Source organism: Schistocerca serialis, chromosome 8 (genome assembly GCF_023864345.2).
Source record: "Schistocerca serialis cubense isolate TAMUIC-IGC-003099 chromosome 8, iqSchSeri2.2, whole genome shotgun sequence".
NCBI classification, from domain to species: Eukaryota; Metazoa; Arthropoda; class Insecta; order Orthoptera; family Acrididae; genus Schistocerca; species Schistocerca serialis.
The window spans coordinates 92418299-92436079 of NC_064645.1; the positions used below are offsets into that span (position 1 = coordinate 92418299).

Sequence of the window (17781 nt, forward strand, 5' to 3'; positions counted from 1 at the left end):
CAGGCGTGAGACTCACCACTGCGAAACTTGTGGCGCATACACGTACAACGTGCGTAAATCCGCAATGATTATCCTCGGATGACTACTTTCCTCCAGGAAGCTGAAATGTCTGCTGGGATACATTCATGTGGTCGCGCAGTCAAATTTACAACCATGTTAGTTGCTCATGATCCAATAATCACTCAACGAGCGTGTCGCACTTAGGAATTACTGACAAACCAAGTGTGGAATTGTTTAGAAACATCACTCCCATGCAGCCCGTCAAAACTGTGAAGTACGACCGATATTTCGAGGGGAAAACCCCCGATATTCTCAAGCTACGAATTGTAAGCGAGAGCACTGGTGCTCCACATCTGAAGCCCGCGCTTTGTGAGCTAAACCACAGCAGACCGTGGAAGAAACAGGAATACAAAATACACGCAGCAGGCACACGGGACTGCGGTAAAAAAAGGAAAAAGAAGAGATCGATGCGTCTGAAATGTGGTGTTGCAGAAGTAGGCCGAAAATTTAAGTGGAGTGATAAGAAATGTGGAGAGCCTCCGCAGATTCGACTAGGAGAGAAATGTGTGGATAACACCAATTAGATAAAGGGATAAGCCGACAGGACATGTCTGAGAATCAAAAAACAACTCGCATGATTCTACAGGGAGCTCCAGAGGGCAAACACTGTAGGAGAAGGTAGATATTGGAGTATTTATAACAAATAATTGAGGATATTGCGTCGAAATATTTTATGCATTCGAGAAAAACGGCAAAAAGGCAGCAGCGACCATCTGAGTGATTTAGGTCACATGCACATTGAACTCACCAGTACAGGTTTGTTTTAAATGGTTTTGACACCTCAAAGAGGAGAGACACATGCTTCTCCACTCTCAGATCTCTCACACATTCATATGTAGGGTGTACATACATATGGACATTCACATATATTTTTTTAAAAATATTTATTGTAACTGTGTCAGTCGCAACTATCCATACGTGATAGTAGGAAAGGGTAGTACTGTCTGACTGGATTATGGCCTTGACCGTCGGCTCACCAACATACAGGGACCGGGCAAACGCGTAACATCATCGTGCCTCACATCCCCCCCCCCCCCCATCTCTCCTTCCCATCCCCCTCTCGTAAGTTACAACTCTTCCTTCGATACCAGCTAATCACACTGCTATTAAGCTAACACACACACACACACACACACACACACGCACGCACGCACGCACGCGCGCGCGCCAGAGAGTTTGTAAGGGGGAGTTTGACAAAATCTGGGGTATGGAATACCGGGTGATCAAAAAGTCAGTATAAATTTGAAAACTGAATGAACCACGGAATAGTGTGGATAGAGGGGTAAAAATTGACACACGTGTTTAGAATGACATGGGATTTTATTAGAACCAAAAAAATACAAACGTTCAAAAGATGTCCGACAGATGGCGCTTCATCTGATCAGAATAGCAATAATTAGCGTAACAAAGTAAGACAAAGCAAAGATGATGTTCTTTACAGGAAATGCTCAATATGTCCACCATCATTCCTCAACAATAGCTGTAGTCGAGGAATAATGTTGTGAACAGCACTGTAAAGCATGTCCGGAGTTATGGTGAGGCACTGGCGTCGGATGTTCTCTTTCAGCATCCCTAGAGGTGTCGGTCGATCACGATACACTTGCGACTTCAGGTAACCCCAAAGCCAATAATCGCACGGACTGAGGTCTGGGGACCTGGAAGGCCAAGCATGACGAAAGTGGCGGCTGAGTACACGATCATCACCAAAGGACGCGCAAGAGATCTTTCACGCGTCTAGCAATATGGGGTGGAGCGCCATCCTGCATAAACATCGTACGTTCCAGCAGGTGTTTATCAGCCAGGCTGGGGATGATGCGATTCTGTAACATATCGACGTACCTATCACCCGTCACAGTAGCAGTTTTGCTGTCCAGCGCCATCTGTCAGACATTTTGTGAATTTATTTATTTTTTTTTTTTTTTTGTTCTAATAAAACCCCGTGTCATTCCAAGCATGTGTGTCAACTTTTATCTCTCTATCTACATTATTCCGTGGTTTATTAAGTTTTCAAATTTATACTGACTTTTTGATCACCCTGTATTTTTAATATTTTTGAAAGCGAATGGCCACTCATGAATACCCACAGAAATGATCCAGTTCGGAGCCTGCTAGAAACCTGTGTTAACACCGAAATGTAAATCATCTTGTTGAAAGAAAAACACCTGGCTGCTCTATATTTCTTCCTTCCCCTGAAAGCTAGGGCACCTCTCGCCACTCAGTATGGCTGCTCTTGCCCCAGAGTCGGCCATCTTGTTCTCTGTAGACCACTTGCCGTCCAAATACGACTGCTGATGAGTTTTTGAATCCCACTTGCTACAAGCTACAATGGATCATCATCATCATCATCATCATCATCATCATCATCATCATCCAAGACTGATTATGCCTTTCAGCGTTCAGTCTGGAGCATAGCCCCCCTTACAAAATTCCTCCATGATCCCCTATTCAGTGCTAACATTGGTGCCTCTTCTGATGTTAAACCTATAACTTCAAAATCATTCTTAACCGAATCCAGGTACCCTCTCCTTGGTCTGCCCCGACTCCTCCTACCCTCTACTGCTGAACCCATGAGTCTCTTGGGTAACCTTGCTTCTCCCATGCGTGTAACATGACCCCACCATCTAAGCCTGTTCTCCCTGACTGCTACATCTATAGGGTTCATTCCCAGTTTTTCTTTGATTTCCTCATTGTGGACACCCTCCTGCCATTGTTCCCATCTACTAGTACCTGCAATCATCCTAGCTACTTTCATATCCGTAACCTCAACCTTATTGATAAGGTAACTTGAATCCACCCAGCTTTCGCTCCCATACAACGAAGTTGGTCGAAAGATTGAACGGTGCACAGATAACTTAGTCTTGGTACTGACTTCCTTCTTGCAGAAGAGAGTAGATCGTAGCTGAGCGCTCACTGCATTAGCCTTGCTACACCTCGCTTCCAGTTCTTTCACTATGTTGCCATCCTGTGAGAATATGCATCCTAAGTACTTGAAACCGTCCACCTGTTCTAACTTTGTTCCTCCTATTTGGCACTCAATCCGTTTATATTTCTTTCCCACTGACATTACTTTCGTTTTGGAGATGCTAATCTTCATACCATAGTCCTTACATTTCTGATCTAGCTCTGAAATATTACTCTGCAAACTTTCAATCGAATCTGCCATCACAACTAAGTCATCCGCATATGCAAGACTGCTTATTTTGTGTTCACATATCTTAATCTCACCCAGCCAGTCTATTGTTTTCAACATATGATCCATAAATAATATGAACAACAGTGGAGACAGGTTGCAGCCTTGTCTTACCCCTGAAACTACTCTGAACCATGAACTCAGTTTACCGTCAACTCTAACTGCTGCCTGACTATCCATGTAAAGACCTTTAATTGCTTGCAAAAGTTTGCCTCCTATTCCGTAATCTCGTAGAACAGACAATAACTTCCTCCTAGGAACCCGGTCATATGCCTTTTCTAGATCTATAAAGCATAGATACAATTCCCTGTTCCACTCATAACACTTCTCCATTATTTGTCGTAAGCTAAAGATCTGGTCCTGACAACCTCTAAGAGGCCTAAACCCACACTGATTTTCATCCAATTGCTCCTCAACTAATACTCGCACTTTCCTTTCAACAATACCTGAGAAGATTTTACCCACAACGCTGATTAAAGAGATACCTCTGTAGTTGTTACAATCTACAATGGATTCTCAAATTAATTATCACAGCGCTATTTCAGCGTCTAAAGTGTTTGCATTATTGTTGTATAGCAGTACAAAATACTTGTGACTCACTTATTAACAGTACTGATCTAATTTACAGGTTAAGGTGCACTTGTGACGACTATAGTTGGATCTTTGTACCAAAGTAAACAACACTTTAAAGAAACCGAAACAAGTCTGTCTTATTTGAGAAACCACTTAAAGATTTATTCTACATTACGAACACATATGTCTCACTTATTAGCACTACTGGTGTAACTTAGAGGTTAACGTACACTTGATGCTTTAAACACAAGTGTGGACCCTCGAATACAGTCAGTCAGTCAGTCTCTCTCTCTCTCTCTCTCTCTCTCTCTCTCTCTCTCTCTCTCACACACACACACACACACACACACACACACACACACACACACACACACACAGAGACAAATTCTAGAGGAAGACAGATATTAGAATAATTATAACAAATAATTCAAATATTTCTTGCATATGAAAAATGAGGCAAAAGAGCACCAGTCAATACATGTGCAATGGGCTCATCACTTGTTTTGTTTCATACGGTTTCGGCGTCTCAAAGAGTGGAGATGCATGCTTCCACACTCACAAGCCGCTCATACATTCAAATGTAGCGCCTGTATCTTTACTGCATCACTCAAACTGCTTTTTTTTTTTTTTTAGTAATATGCAAGTATAGCTACGAAAAACGTAATGCGTCAACTTTGCGAAGATCATTTTAAGTTGGGCGGGGAAGGCGGGGGGGGGGGGGGGGGGGAGAAGTTAATGCTTCATGCCGTACGCTGACGTCACAGACTGGCTAATATAGTTTTTTATTACTTTTTATCTTAGATTCAGTTGAGGTTATGTTAGACTGGTAGTACACAAGCGAACTTTCATCACCTGAAGTTTTTTAGGAGCTTTCCGAAATGCTTCTCTTCACCAAGCACCATGTTATGCGGGCAAGAAGATTACACATAATGTTCTACACTAGAAGAACGTACATGAGGTTACTGACCGGCTTTATATTTGCTGCACTTCGTGAAAGTTCTGACGCTGGTTTACATTTGAACAGGCGCGGTTCGTGTTTACCACACGATTGAAGGGTGCGTCATTTACCTATTGGAACTATGGTTCCGAGGTTCCCTAAAAAGTTAATAGACTTTATCCCTTTCCCGTTATTGCTAAATAATGCGTAAACCTACCTCCAAGATAAGATCACATCTTGGCCGTGTCTGCAGTGTTCTCAGCCGAAAAGCGAGTATCAGGAGAGGAAGGAATTACGTTCTACTCGCATGTCCAAACAATCATTATCTTCGACAGCACAGCGGGCTGATGTATGACTGTGGCTTCGGAAACTCAGATGACACTGAGGGAAAGCATGCCCAGAATCGCACTTGAACTCTAGACGTAAAGAGAGCTAAAGTGAAATAACCTCAAGGTCATGTTTAAACTCGAATAGGAAGATAGGGAGAGGAACTGATAGAGGGCAACAACTTGTATGTTGAATTACGCTTATAAGATTACAATAAAATTACGCAGTGCCTTTGGCAGTGTTTGCGTGTCCTACGTACCTTGGTTGTCGATGATGGAGGGGTTGGCCCGCACCGTGTAGAAGTACTTGACCAGAGACTCATCGCCCTCCCCGGCGGCGATGTGAAGCGCTGTCTGGCCCTCCCCCTGCAGAACAGGTCATCGTCATCGTCACAAACTGTAATGCAGTCTTAATGCAGAAACATGAGAAATACGGTGAAACGCGCTGATCAGCCAACTGGTGCCGTTAGATTAAGTGCTAAGGATATTTACACTACAGATACATCCTCATTTTCCTTGTACTGCTGTCCATCTACTGTTACGCTGTCTTTCATACACACAGAAGGACAGATTAAAGGAAAACAACTTGTGATAAGTCCTTAGTTGTTTATTTCAGCTGCTTGTAAACCAGACTGAGTGTTCTAATAATGTGCTTTGCGTATGTTACTCATTCCTCTATCTCCATCAACACTAACGAATTTTACTTGTATCTCTACATGTCTTTCTGCACCATATTGGACGACACCATTATTTCCCCTTAGCGCCAAAGAAGGCCATTTACGCTGAAGAACAGTTAAGTTTCTCAAATATTTAGTTGTGATGAGGCTTACATCAGTTATATCATTTAATAAAGTGAAAAAAAAGTATTTATGCAGAAGAATGTTCATTTTGTTTCTGAGTGATGCCGAAGAACGTGATGGTGAGCTTGTGTAATACGGAGCATTTTTAAAAAGAAGAAAAACAAAAGTAATAGAACCCAGTACGTTGCCCTCGATGGTGAGTGTTCATCGGAGGTGAGGGTATCATCTGGAGTGCCCCAGGGAAGTGTGGTAGGTCCGCTGTTGTTTTGTATCTACATAAATGATCTTTTGGATAGGGTGGATAGCAATATGCGGCTGTTTGCTGATGATGCTGTGGTATACGGGAAGGTGTCGTCGTTGAGTGACTGTAGGAGGATACAAGATGACTTGGACAGGGCTTGTGATTGGTGTAAAGAATGGCAGCTAACTCTAAATATAGATAAATGTAAATTAATGCAGGTGAATAGGAAAAAGAATCCAGTAATGTTTGTATACTCCATTAGTAGTGTAGCGTTTGACACAGTCACGTCGATTAAATATTTTGGCGTAATACTGCAGAGTGATATGAAGTGGGACAAGCATGTAATGGCAGTTGTGGGGAAGGCGGATAGTCGTGTTCAGTTCATTGGTAGAATTTTGGGAAGATGTGGTTCATCTGTAAAGGAGACCGCTTATAAAACACTAATACGACCTATTCTTGAGTACTGCTCGAGCGTTTCGGATCCCTATCAGGTCGGATTGAGGGAGGACATAGAAGCAATTCAGAGGCGGGCTACTAGATTTGTTACTGGTAGGTTTGATCATCACGCGATTGTTACGGAAATGCTTCAGGAACTCGGGTGGGAGTCTCTAGAGGAAAGGAGGCGTTCTTTTCGTGAATCGCTACTGAGGAAATTTAGGGAACCAGCATTTGAGGCTGACTGCAGTACAATTTTACTGCCGCCACCTTATATTTCGCGGAAAGACCACAAAGATAAGATAAGAGAGATTAGGACTCGTACTGAGGCATATAGGCAGTCATTTTTCCCTCGTTCTGTTTGGGAGTGGAGCAGGGAGAGAAGATGCTAGTTGTGGTACGAGGTACCCTCCGCCACGCACCGTATGGTGGATTGCGGAGTATGTATGTAGATGTAGATGTAGATGTAGACATAGCTCAGTCGGTAGAGCACTTGTTCCCTAAAGGCAAGGTCCCAGATTCGAGTCCTGGTCAGTCGCACAGCTTTAATCTGCCAGCGAATACATCATTTTCAATGTCTCTGCCATTTTTTTAGTGTGTTTAATAATTTCTGCATTTCCGCTTGAATCCCCTCCACTGCGCCAAAGCTTCATCTTTTCGATTTGATTTTAGGCTTGCGGAAGAAGAACAAGTGCTGATACACTGAACCAAGACAGATGTGCGGAGAGGTATCTAGCGGTAGTTCAGTGAACTCGTAACCATTTGAGCGCAAAATTCAAATTTAGGAAACTTTTGGGATTCCACCACGTATTGCTGTGTGTGAGACTAAATATCTGTCAAGGCAGATCTAAAGATCTGCATCCCGTTCAGTAGTACCGTGTTTTTTTTGTTTTTTTTTTTTACACTCGTCTGATCTTCATCTCAACGGTTTGCGTTCTGTATGTAGAACGAAGTTGGCAGTACATTTTAAACAGCTGAACACAAGAGCTTACCAATTGTTTGCGTCGAGTCACAGGCCGAATGTCTTTATTTTTTTTTATAGGAAAACATGGTGTAGCCATTGCTGATTTTAGATTTTACACTAAACTTGTTTGTATTGCAGAATCGCTGTTTTGATAAATTGTTCTATGGCATCATCATGAAATGTTAGTGTTAGCAAATGTACGCCAAAAAGTGTCCTGAAAAACAACGAATTTGTAACTTTGATATGTAGCAAATAGCGATTTAATACATTTTGAGATATTTCTATGTATGGAATTCTTCCACTTTACTTGCGGGTACCATTTAATAAATCTCCGTTCATCTAATGGAACTAAAACGTTAATCACACCTAATCATTCACCATGTCATAGGTATTAATATTACAGTTTGCTACTGTGATTACTTTAAAATAAACACAGTTGTTCGAAATCTGAGTAATACGGAGAAAATGCCTCAGACACTCCATATATGAAAATTGCTCGAAATGCATACACATTCAACGGATTGGCTGGGAGCACACTTCCGCATTGATCCAACACTTGTGTCATAAATATATGGCCATGCAGCCACGTAAATTCGTCCTACAGTCTTATGCCTCCATTTCAATGTGTGTCTACAGTTATCAACACATAAAGTCCTTTCTAACACGACACCTTTAGACAGAACCTAATTATGAAAAATACCTAATTATGAAAAATAACTTTTCCTCCTCTGATTAATGTAGGTTTACGTCCTAGCAGCAACACTTCAGTAGCATTGATGTTAGTAATAAATAAATGTGCGAAAACAGGGTGCATCCGTGTAATATTAAACTTTAGATCATAGCGCAATGTGTAAACAACGTCGGCACAGCAACATCACGTGACGCTGTCGACAGTAGCATTGAGCTAAGCTAACTCCACAGTTAATGGTGCTATATTCAGTGGATGAGTGCTTTCTGTGGCGGAAATCCTTCACATGCGGTACTTATATTGTTGTTGTTAGCAACCATTTTTCCTTAGTGGGTAGCTCGTTAGTGTTTATCTTCTAGGTGAGAATAACTACTGTTCTTACTTTGCAAGTGCTTTTCACTTCTTTTTCTCGAGCAACATGTTTCACCTTATTGTTTCCGATATCATCAACGGTCTACAAAGGAGAAGAGCTATTGTAATAATTATTTGTCAATTATTAATATACGTCCTTGTGAAAATTGTGAGTGAACTTCAGCAGTGTTATGTAAAGATGACGACAAAAGCACACAAACCTTTCGTAGTCATCAATGTATTAATTGTAAATAATGAGTTAATTAGTGTTTATCTTCTAGATGAGAATAACTACTATTCTTACTTTCCAAGTGCTTTTCACTTGTTTTTCTCGAGCACCATGTTTCACCTAATTGTTTCCGATATCATCAACGGTCTATAAACGCAAAGAGCTATTATAATAATTATTTGCCAATTATTAATATACGTCCTTCTGCAAATTGTGAGTGAACTTCAGCAGTAGTTATGTAAAGATGAGTATCGATCGACAAAAGCACACAAAGCTTTCGTAGTCATCAAATTGTAAATAATGAGTTAATAAAAGGTCTGCTATGATTGATTAGAAATGTAAACATAAATGACTCAAAAACAAAATATTTATACTTAAGTAGATTTTAATTACAGCAATCAGCTTCTGTGACAAAAAAGGTCAAATATGCTTCGTTAAGACATAAAAATAAAATAATCTTGCAAAAGACGAGTAATAGTCACTCTTACGTACGTGGTAAACAGCAATGAACCGTTCAACGAGGAGAAATGGCTGCAAATATTAACAAAATTTTACTGGCTTCGTGTGACTGTGTCTTAGTCACTACACAGAGCTAACGTCACAGCGATACTGGTATCTGAGGGCGATGAGGAAGTTGTATCGATTCCAAATCTAAGGAAATCCTCCTCACGAATTAACACTTCCAACGTTACCAAATTTTGATGTCACATTGTCCCGACACAAAAGAGTGAGTATTAGGTAGCTGGTTGTGTCCACTGGGTAACCAGATCAGTATCCAAAGCATACTCACATTTTCATAAGGCGAATTGCGACACTATGCTGACCTCATCGTTGCGTATTACGGTAGGCTCTTCGCGCTGATCTCCCCAGGAAAGCGAGGCGAGGCGCGACTTGACGATCTGAAACGAGGACCGCGTACGTCAGCTTTCCCTCACTGCGAGAACTCTGCCGAGGACACTGAACGGCTCTTGCGTCGTCCTTCCGCACGTATACCAACTTCCGTGACCTTCGCTTGCATCAGCGCCCTCCGTGTTTCGCGCTGTACATGACTGTACTATAATGGCGACTTCATGCAGCAAAAAAAAAGTAAGACGTGTTTGAAATGAAAGGGCAGCAGGTGGCAGAGGAACGACGGACAGAGTAATGGAGCTCAGCACGCATGCCTCCTTATGGTGCGGCGTATATTTGGTCGCAAACTACAGGAGGGGTGATGGATGTGGCAAAATCACAAGCTTGTTCGTCCGAGAGCAAAAAAAGGTCTCTGCTCTCAAGAAAGGGCGACGTGCGAGAAAGAGAAAAATATGCGAACAGAGCGAGAAGTTGTCAATGCAGTGTAGCCTAGATGAAAATTACAGTTTCTAACTACCGACACTGAAGTTTACACGCAGGGACAGTTGGCGAACATTTTTCCAAACAGGCGAATTACCGTTTAGAGCCCAGACTTTTCTTTCGAACACTTTCACATGTGTCAGTTAACAGCACTAATTGTGATACTACCCATACAGAAATCTTGCAGTTTGCGGCGCCTCTCTCGGGTTGGCTCCCCCAAGCGGCAGCTTGTGTCACTAAGGCCTTAAACCTGCCCTGTTTAAACGAGGAGCGAAATAAAAACGTATTGGCGACGTTTAGCAGGTATCCAAGCCCCAACCTGTCCAAACTAAACCGATGGATTGAGTTTTTTCCCGTTCTGTGTGAGCTGTGTATTTATTTTGAACGATGTTATACCATTTAAAGCTAATTCATGACCCTTTTACAGTGCTCTGTGGATCGTGATATGCGGCTGATAACTTTTTTGTGTAATGTTGCTTAGAAATGCTCAACGAGGTGAAATTAGCTAATTGTCAGTTGAATGATGTATGTGTGAATATACTTACACTGAAGCGCCAAAGAATCTGGTATAGGCATGCGTACTGAAATACGCAGATATGTAAACAGGCAGAATGCGGCGCTGCGGTCTGATTTGCCCGTACGTCCATTTCGCGAGAGTACCGTGAGTATCACAAATCCGATGAAATATCAAATCTCCGACGTCACTCCTGACCGAAAAAGATCCTGCAAGAACGGGACCAACGACGACTGAAGAGAATGGTTCAAAATGACAGCAATGCAACCTTACTGCAAATTGCTGCAAATTTCAATGCTGGGCCATCAACAAGTGTCAGCATGCGAATCATTCAACAAAATATCATGAATATGGGCCTGAGGAGCCGCAAACCCACTGGTGTGCCCTTGATGACTGCACGACACAAAGCTTTACTCCTCGCCTGGGCCCCTCAACACCGACATTGGACTGTTGGTAATTGGGAAACATGTTCCATGGTCGGACGAGTCTCGTTTCAAATTGTATCGAGCGGATGGATCCTACATGCCAGCAAGGCACTGTTGAAGCTGGTGGAGGCGCTGTAATGGTGTGGGGCGTGTGCGGTTGAAGCGATTTGGGACCTCTGATACGTCTAGATACGACTCAGACAGGTGATAAGTACGTAAGCATCCTGTCTGATCACCTGCGTCCACTCATGTCCATTGTGCATTCCGACGGACTTGGGCAATTCCAACAGGACATCGCGACACCCCAAACGTCCAGAATTGCTACAGAGTGGATCTAGGAACACTCTTCTCAGTTTAAACACTTCCGCTGGCCACCAAACTCTCCGGACATTATTGAGCATATCTGGGATGCCTTGCAACGTGTTGTTCAAAACAGGTCTCCACCCCCCGTACTCTTATGGATTTACGGACAGGGCTGCAGGATTCATGGTGTCAAATGTCTCCAGCACTACTTCAGACATTAGTCGAGTCTATGCCACGTCGTGTTGCGGCAGTTCTGCGTGCTCGAAGGGGCTCTACACGATATTAGGCAGGTATACCAGTTTCTTTGGCCCTTCACTGTACAAAAATCATAGCATGCGTGTACTTCTTAACCACAAGATCGATTTCAACAAACACGGTGTACATATCCAATTACTATCGGCAAAGAAGCGCTGTGGGGGAAAACCCACTACGTCCCGTAGACCTAGAGGGTGGGGTGAAATGGGGGGCGACATAGAAACATAGCTCAGGAATGTCTGCAGCAATTTGAACCAAATCTTGTGTACACACAACTCATTAATTGTACAAAAATACTGCGGAAGTGAGATACGCCTACAAACCTAGAGACAGGTGTGCGGATAAGAAGCGGTGATGTCTAAAAATTTTCTAAAACGACCCGTTGTTGTTTCTTTCCTATTTTATCTGACCTGGAATAATTTAAAAACGTGAGGTGCATCTCTCTTATGTGTATTGTTCAGTGTCTCAGCCAGGTCACGAGAATGGGCACTAAACCAAGCTAATAAACACAGTATTTCGGGACAAAGGATCATGCTACAGGACTGAATACGTCAGATATAGCTGACAGCGACAGCCATCTTTCTACAAGCGACGATCACTTACTGATGTCAATATGCCCCAAAATAAACGAAAGTCTATCGTTCAGATTAAGCAGAACGGAAAACAAGGGCAACTATGTAACAGATTAACATCGACACCACCGAGTACTGGCTATGTGGGTATATGTCTCACCATAATGCAGCTTGGCGAATGTAGAGATCAGCGCGAATGTCGCTTACCAGGAGTGAGAAAACGAGCCAGCACATCACGGGAAGCTGAGGTGAAACTGCAGGCCGAAATTTTCTACAGATGCGGGAGAAATATGTGTACAATATATGTGAAATACACTGCACCACAAAATTAAAGGTTCACATTTTTGGGTAACAGCGTCATTTCTCCCACTGAGACGCAAAAATTCGAAATTTCCGTCGAAGGCGCTACAGACTTCCTCTGTAATGGTCGAAAAGCGTGGCGACGACACCCTCTGGCTCGGCGACCCCGCAAGCAGCAAGAGGAGAACAGCCAGAGCTCTACAAGTTCATGACACATACGTAACGTGGGTTAATGTTGTCACACTGGCACCACATCCCCTGCCTCCTTCCCATGTCTCACCCTTTTCCCTTATGAGGAGGTTTACTACCTTTTGGTTCAAAAAATCGATTTTCTTAAAATTGCATTTCTGGATCCATAAAAGTGTTTAGAATCCACCCCCGAAACGGTTTTTCCGAAAACAGAACGGAAATGTTTCTTATTCGCAGTTGAACAAAAAAATGCACCTGCGTGAAAAAATGGCTCGGAGGACTATGGGACTTAACATCTGAGGTCATCCGTCCCCTAGAACTTAGAACTACTTAAACCTAACTAACCTAAGGATTTCAGACACATCCATGCCCGAGGATTCGAACCTGCGACCGTAGCAGTCGCGCGGATCCCGACTGCAGCGCCTAGAACCACTCCGCCACCGCGGCCGGCACCTGCGTGAAATCGACCTTTTCACGCACCAGTTTTTTTCTTTTGGAGGACGAGTTATTGTACCGGTGCTTGGGAGAAAACACACAACATTCAAATGAAAGTTTGAACGCATGTGTTTGGAAGTTAGCCCCCAAGCATTTGCATTCTGGTGCGAAGACCGTGGACATAGAGACTTTCCTGACAGTGAGCAATTTCAGCGAAGGGTATTCAGCAATTCTGAAGACCATGACAACGATGGACGTCACCCTGGGACTCTATTCGACGCAGTTCGCCAAGCGTTCGGACACCCACCGGATGCAAGCGGCAGAAAACCGCTTGTCACCGGCCGTACTAGCGGCTCTGGAGCAGCGCAGGATGACCCAGATCGAGCAGAACGCTCTCTATGAGGAAGAGGAAGGACTACTTTATGAACCCGGAATAGCAGGTTGAAAGTAAGTTGCATAATATTGCATTTAGGTGTAGTCAAAACTTCAAACGCGTTTTTCTCGAAATGAATTTTTTTTATTGCGCGGTATGGTAACTTCAAATCTACTGAACCGATTGGCATGATTCTTTGTTTCCGACGAAGATAACTAAATTTTCTAGGAGTTGTACCACTTTTATTCCGATCCATCAATTACAAATATTCTTACATGACCGACGAAGTCGAAAAATCGATGAAAAACCCTATTTCTTTCAAATGGCCGCCATTTTGTTTCTTATGATCCAAGTAACTTAAGCGAGGTAAAACTCCTACATAATCTTATATACTTCGCTAACGTCAACTCAATTTTGATTTCAGACGAGTCGGCTGACCTGTGACACACCGCGTGTGGAGGTCTACGTCGAAATTTTGTTTCGTTCCGACGGCCCTTCCGTCTTTGCTCTTCGACATTTCCGGTCTAAAAAATTCCAGTTTGTACAGGAAATATCAATAAACATTTTGACCAAATTTGACATTGATATCTCTAACACATCCCGAGAAAAAATTCTCAAAGAACATGCTTTTTTCGGGCCAAAGATAGTAAACCACCCCTTAATGCCTGTGGACGGAGGTTGGAACCGCGACGCCCAGTGTTGAAAAGATGCGGTTTTCTCGTGGGTGGCCGAGGAAAACATTTCAGACACACCGCCGCTCAGAGTCAACATGAAAACGCCTGAGTAAGTGGCAGAGAGGGCGTCAGTGGAACCACCCCTTCCCTTGAAGCGTTCATTTACACACATTTCGCAGCTGAAAATGACAGTCTGCATTGCGCTGTGCAACAGAATGACGTTCTTGACAACGCTAGACACTGCTGACATCGTGCTCCGGAGTAACAAAGGGTGTTTATCGTTTTCCAGCCCTCCTACATCGCGCCCTACAGTGGCATTATTCCGGGGTAATGCGATGTTGACAAGCACATGAATTCATAACAAAGGGTCCCTCTGAGACCTCACACTCTGGGATCACTCTTGGTGCCACTCACGCACCTTTGATGGGCATTTGAAAATGTAACTATACAGAGACATGCATTCCCAGATGACCAAAGGCTGCCGCCATAAGCAACCCTGTCGACACCCCACCTGAGTCTTGCTACATTCAAAAGCCAAAGAAACTGGTAGAACTGGCTAATATAGCGTAGCGCCCCCGCGATCACGCGGAAGTGCTGCAACAGGACATGGCATAGACTTGACTAACGTCAGAAGTAGTGCTGGAGGGAACTGGTACCATAAATCCCGCAAGGCTGTCCATAAATCTGTAAGAGTTCGAGGGGGTAGAGATCTCTTCTGAACAAACGTTGCAAGGATATCCTCAATATGTTAATGTCTGACAGGTTTAGTGCGGAGCGGAAATGTAGAAAGAGAGAAGAGTGTTCTTGGAGCCACTCTGTAGCAATTCGGGACGTGTGGGTTGTCGCATTGTCCTGCTGGAATTGCACAAGTCCGTCGGAATGCACAATGACATGAATGGATGCAGGTGATCAGACAGGATGCTTACGTACGTGTCACCTGTCATATTCGCATCTAGAAGTATCAACGGTCCCATATCACTCCAACTGCACAGGCCCCACGCCATTACAGAGCCTCCATCAGCTTGAACAGTCCCCTTCTGACATGAAGAGTTTATGGATTCATGAGGTTGTCTCCATACCCGTACACGTCCATCTGGCCGATACAATTTGAAACGAGACTCGTTCGACCAGGAAACATGTTTCCAGTCATCAACAGCCCAATCTTTGCGTTGACGGCTGGTCGGAATGGCCGAGCGGTTCTAGGCGCTACAGTCTGGAACCGAGCGACCTCTACGGTCGCAGGTTCGAATCCTGCCTCGGGCATGGATGTGTGTGGAGTCCTTAGGTTAGTTAGGTTTAAGTAGTTCTAAGTTCTAGGGAACTGATGACCTCAGAAGTTAAGTCCCATAGTGCTCAGAGCCATTTGAACTATTTTTTTGTGTTGACGGGCCCAGGCGAAGCGTAAAGCTTTGTGTCATCAAGGGTATACGGGTCGGCCTTCGGCTCCGAAAGCCCATATCGACGATGTTTCGTTCAATGGTTCGCACGCTGACACTTGTTGATGACCCGCGACTGAAATCTGCAGCAATTTGTGAAAGTGTCGCACTTCTGTCACGTTGAACTATTCTCTTCCGTCGTCGTTGGTCTCGTTCTTGCAGGATGATTTTCCGGCCTCAGCGATGTCGGTGATTTGATGATTTACCGGATTCCAGACATTCCCGGAACACTCGTGAAATGGTCGTATGGGAAAACCTCCACTACATCGCTACCTCAGGGATGCTGTGTCCCATCGCTTGACCGCCGACTGTAACACCATGTTGAAACTAACTGTAGCAGCAGCAACCGATCTAACAACTGCGCGAGACACTTTCTGTCTTGGAGCCAAACTTAGACCATATGCGTGACAATGGGACCCTTTAATTGTTTTTTGCAGTGTATGTATAATATGCATGCCTGACGAAAAAGTGAAGCACTCATCAACCATACATTGTCAAATGCCAATGAAACTTCGTACAGATATACACCATCAGCAGGTATGTAGATGATTAGAGCTTCAATTGTGGCCGGCCGCGGTGGCCGAGCGGTTCTAGGCACTACAATCTGGAACCGCGCGACAGCTACGGTCGCAGGGTCGAATCCTGCCTCGGGCATGGATGTGAGTGATGTCCTTAGGTTAGTTAGGTTTAAGTAGTTCTACGTTCTAGGGGAGTGATGACCTCAAAGCCATTTGAACCAATTGTTCTGACGTAGCGAATGGTTGCACTCCTGTCACGTTGAACGATTCTCCTCAGTCGTCGTTGGTCCCGTTCTTGCAGGACCTTTTTCCGGCCGCAGCGATGTCGGAGATTTTATGTTTTACCGGATTCCTGATGTTCACGCTACATTCTTGAATTGGTGGCACTGGAAAATCCCCGATTCATCGATACCCCGGAGATGCTGTGCCCCATCGCTCGTGCGCCGACCATAACACCAGGTTGAAAACGCACTTAAATCTTCATGGGGTTGCCGACCGCAGCACGATATTCTGCCGATTTACATATCTTTGTATTTGAACACGCTTGCCTATACCAGTTTCTTTGGCGCTTCTGTGTAGGTAGGCCCAATATGGGTTCCTTGTGATTCGATTTTGTGATCATTTCACATTCCCTCTCTAAGCATGAAGTTTCATGTGGTTTCCTCCTCCTCTTGTTTTTTTTTCTTTTCTTTTTTTTTTTTTTGTGAGATAGTGTGTACCACATAGCACTCATAGCAGTGAGGAATGTAGAGATTGAAAAATTGAATTTACTTTGTGGGCAAGGATAAACGTTCGCGCACGTATTTGCGAATCGAATAGGAAAGGAGAAAATTACTTAGGAACATTACGTACCCCCGTTATAATCCGTAATGCTGCTAGCGGAGTTCAAACGTACAGATTCAGCAGAGTTGAAATCTTTCGCGGTGACTGTTTCCACGGATGGCGTATCAAGTTCCATGATGGTCAGTAACATCGGGATAGAGTCTTGTTGGCTATAACCTAAAGTGCAGTCCGCATTTCCGTAAATACAAACCCAACAGAAGCCAGAATTTAAAGGAATCTGAATCGGTCAGGAAGCACGATCTGCGTCATTTAAAACCGAGTCTCCTCCGATGTGAAAACAGTCCGTTAGCTAAGAGAATTGCGAAGATATTAACGCCGTGTACCGCATAAAGAGCCACACGATTTGCAACTCTGAATATCCTTACGAAATGCGACATGAATATGGAAAACGACGCTATACTACTCCACACGGAGCGCTGCCGGCCTGATAAACAGGCTGAGCGTGTTACGCAGAGCAGGGAGAAGGATTTCGGAAGCGCGAGATATGACCAGAACAAGCGAGGAGAACTACTTACTAGCACTGGCTGGAGGACGATAGCTGTGTAAAATTTCTTTCAGAGTAGCTAAGAACAGTTCACAGACCACACGGAATTAACAGAGCCCTGGTATATTTGCTTTTAAAACTAAACTTTCGTGGACCATTCAGATAAACAGTTCTCAAGTGAGATGGATTCTTATGATGTTACTGAACACAGGGTTGCTGGATATTTGTAAGTGGTTCTTCGACTTCGGTTGTTTTATTCGCAGCTAGGTCGCACTATTATAGATCGTAATTATAAAGTACTTGAAATATTTCAGAAAATTGGTACTGGTAAATGGCC

The 17781-nt window shown here is 43.7% G+C and overlaps 1 protein-coding gene across 1 annotated transcript in view; it reads right to left on the reverse strand.

Moving 5' to 3' along the window:
* LOC126416840 (serine/threonine-protein phosphatase 6 regulatory ankyrin repeat subunit A) overlaps positions 1–17781 on the reverse strand; it is a 448195-nt gene that overhangs the window by 353327 nt on the left and 77087 nt on the right. The window contains exon 2 of the mRNA XM_050084723.1: positions 5347–5452. Within this exon, the coding sequence (XP_049940680.1) occupies positions 5347–5452 (106 nt within the window). The remainder of the gene's footprint in view (positions 1–5346; positions 5453–17781) is intronic.